We start from the raw sequence: 1,766 nt of genomic DNA on the forward strand, positions 1-1,766 counted from the left end.
AATATATATATATATATATATATATATATATATATATTCACCCATCTTACCCTAAAACATTAAATACATTGAACAGACCATAAGACTAGACAAATCAAATTACTATCAAATAAAACTGCACAATCAATGAGATTCAAGAATTGCTGTTGCTAATTGCTAACGACAAAATAATAATTGTAGCTATTTGCCTGCACATAAACCTCTTGATTGTTGTATGATAAATGAATAATGTAATAATGATGCTTAAAAGGTTCCCCTCTTCATTCTAGTTTAAATGAAGCGAAAACAAAAAAAAGGACAGGCCAGACAAATACAAGCATGCTAACTCGATGACCCGTTAAGATATGTGTTTGTCCAAAATAGCATTTCATTCAGAATTCATCAAACATACCTGATCCTCATGGTTCCCCAATAATATTAATATGTTTTGTTTAAATATTTTGATATAAATATGTCTGAAATTAAGATTAAATACTTATTTTTCAAACAATGGAGAGTATCGTAAACTCTTCCGCATCAGTATGCCATGCATGCGACGGATGACATCAGACGTAAATGACGTCAACGGTAAGCATGTGAAAGATCAGATATTTGTTAATCGTACTCAAATTTACTTCAGTATATCCAAAACACCTGAGACAGAAGTTGATTTTCACAAGCTTTTCACATGTACTCTTGAATTTCTACTGAATCTTCACCATTAGTAATACTGAACAAGTCTCTGCTGTCAGTCACCGTGTCTCCAATCATCCGTCTGTCATGTCCGGACTTCAGTTCATCAAAAAGCTTAGTTTTATTTCCCATCTTCATTTGTTAGACTACAAAATATTGTGCCTGTTTCCCTGGAAAATTAAGACTCTTTTCACAGACTGCGTGTTTCCACAGTTATTAAAGGCAAGGACGGGACAACCTGTCACTCACACGAGATTTACCAATAGCAAACCACAACCATCCAATCAATTCCAGATGGACAAAACTTGATTGACCACATAAGGATAGTACCGCTCTAATTTTTTTTCTTGTTTGAGAAACCTCTGGATATACGTCTCAAAAGGATCACAACTTCTGTTTTATGCCAACTTTAACCTCTGATATATGCTTAACGTAACTCTGTGTAAAGCTTGTTTGTGGGGATTACCTATCTGAGTATCTTTATAAATAACCTGAGTTTGGATAATAAGACTCACTCCTTGGTCTCTTGGAGTTCAGTGTTGGTGAACAAGTAAAGGTAATTTTATTTTTTATTTTTTTGTGGGTCGAAGACTCTATATTCAGACTATTCAGACCTTTAGATTGCAGCAAATATTACCATGTAGATTAGTGATGAGTGATTTTGAAGCCCTGAATCAACTGAATCTGAGCAGTTGAAGAACTTGAAACACCACAGTCTAGCGGCAACTACTGGTCAAAATTAAAAGAAAAAAATAGGAAAAAAAAAAGAAAAAGAAAAAAGATAGAAAAATAAAGAACTTATAAAGAAGTTTTTTTTAAACAGAAGATGCCAAATGAATTGATTCTCCCTGCCAAGAAAATACAATAAAAAAGCAAGATGTGACTTACTTTAAGGTAATTAATGTTTTGCCTTTGCCGCAATCCAAAAAGATTAGCCTCAAAGAGACCTGTCTCTTTCTTTCTCATCTTCTCTGTGTTAAAGAGGTGTTTACTCCTGCCAGAAGTTTGAAAGACTGAACAGCTGATGAGGAAACACAGAGCTTTGTTGAGATGGGAGGAGCAGAATCCACCTTATGACCTAATTCATCGATTCA

The 1,766-nt window shown here is 34.1% G+C and overlaps 1 protein-coding gene across 1 annotated transcript in view; it reads right to left on the reverse strand.

Annotated features, from left to right (window-relative positions):
* LOC107706620 (uncharacterized) overlaps nucleotides 1-402 on the reverse strand; it is a 2,435-nt gene extending 2,033 nt beyond the window's left edge. The window contains exon 1 of the mRNA XM_016510383.1: nucleotides 392-402. Coding sequence (XP_016365869.1) covers nucleotides 392-402 — 11 coding nt within the window. The remainder of the gene's footprint in view (nucleotides 1-391) is intronic.
* Nucleotides 403-1,766: the final 1,364 nt, after the last annotated feature.

Source organism: Sinocyclocheilus rhinocerous, unplaced genomic scaffold (assembly GCF_001515625.1).
Source record: "Sinocyclocheilus rhinocerous isolate Xijiao unplaced genomic scaffold, SAMN03320098_v1.1 scaffold16695, whole genome shotgun sequence".
Classification (NCBI taxonomy): domain Eukaryota; kingdom Metazoa; phylum Chordata; class Actinopteri; order Cypriniformes; family Cyprinidae; genus Sinocyclocheilus; species Sinocyclocheilus rhinocerous.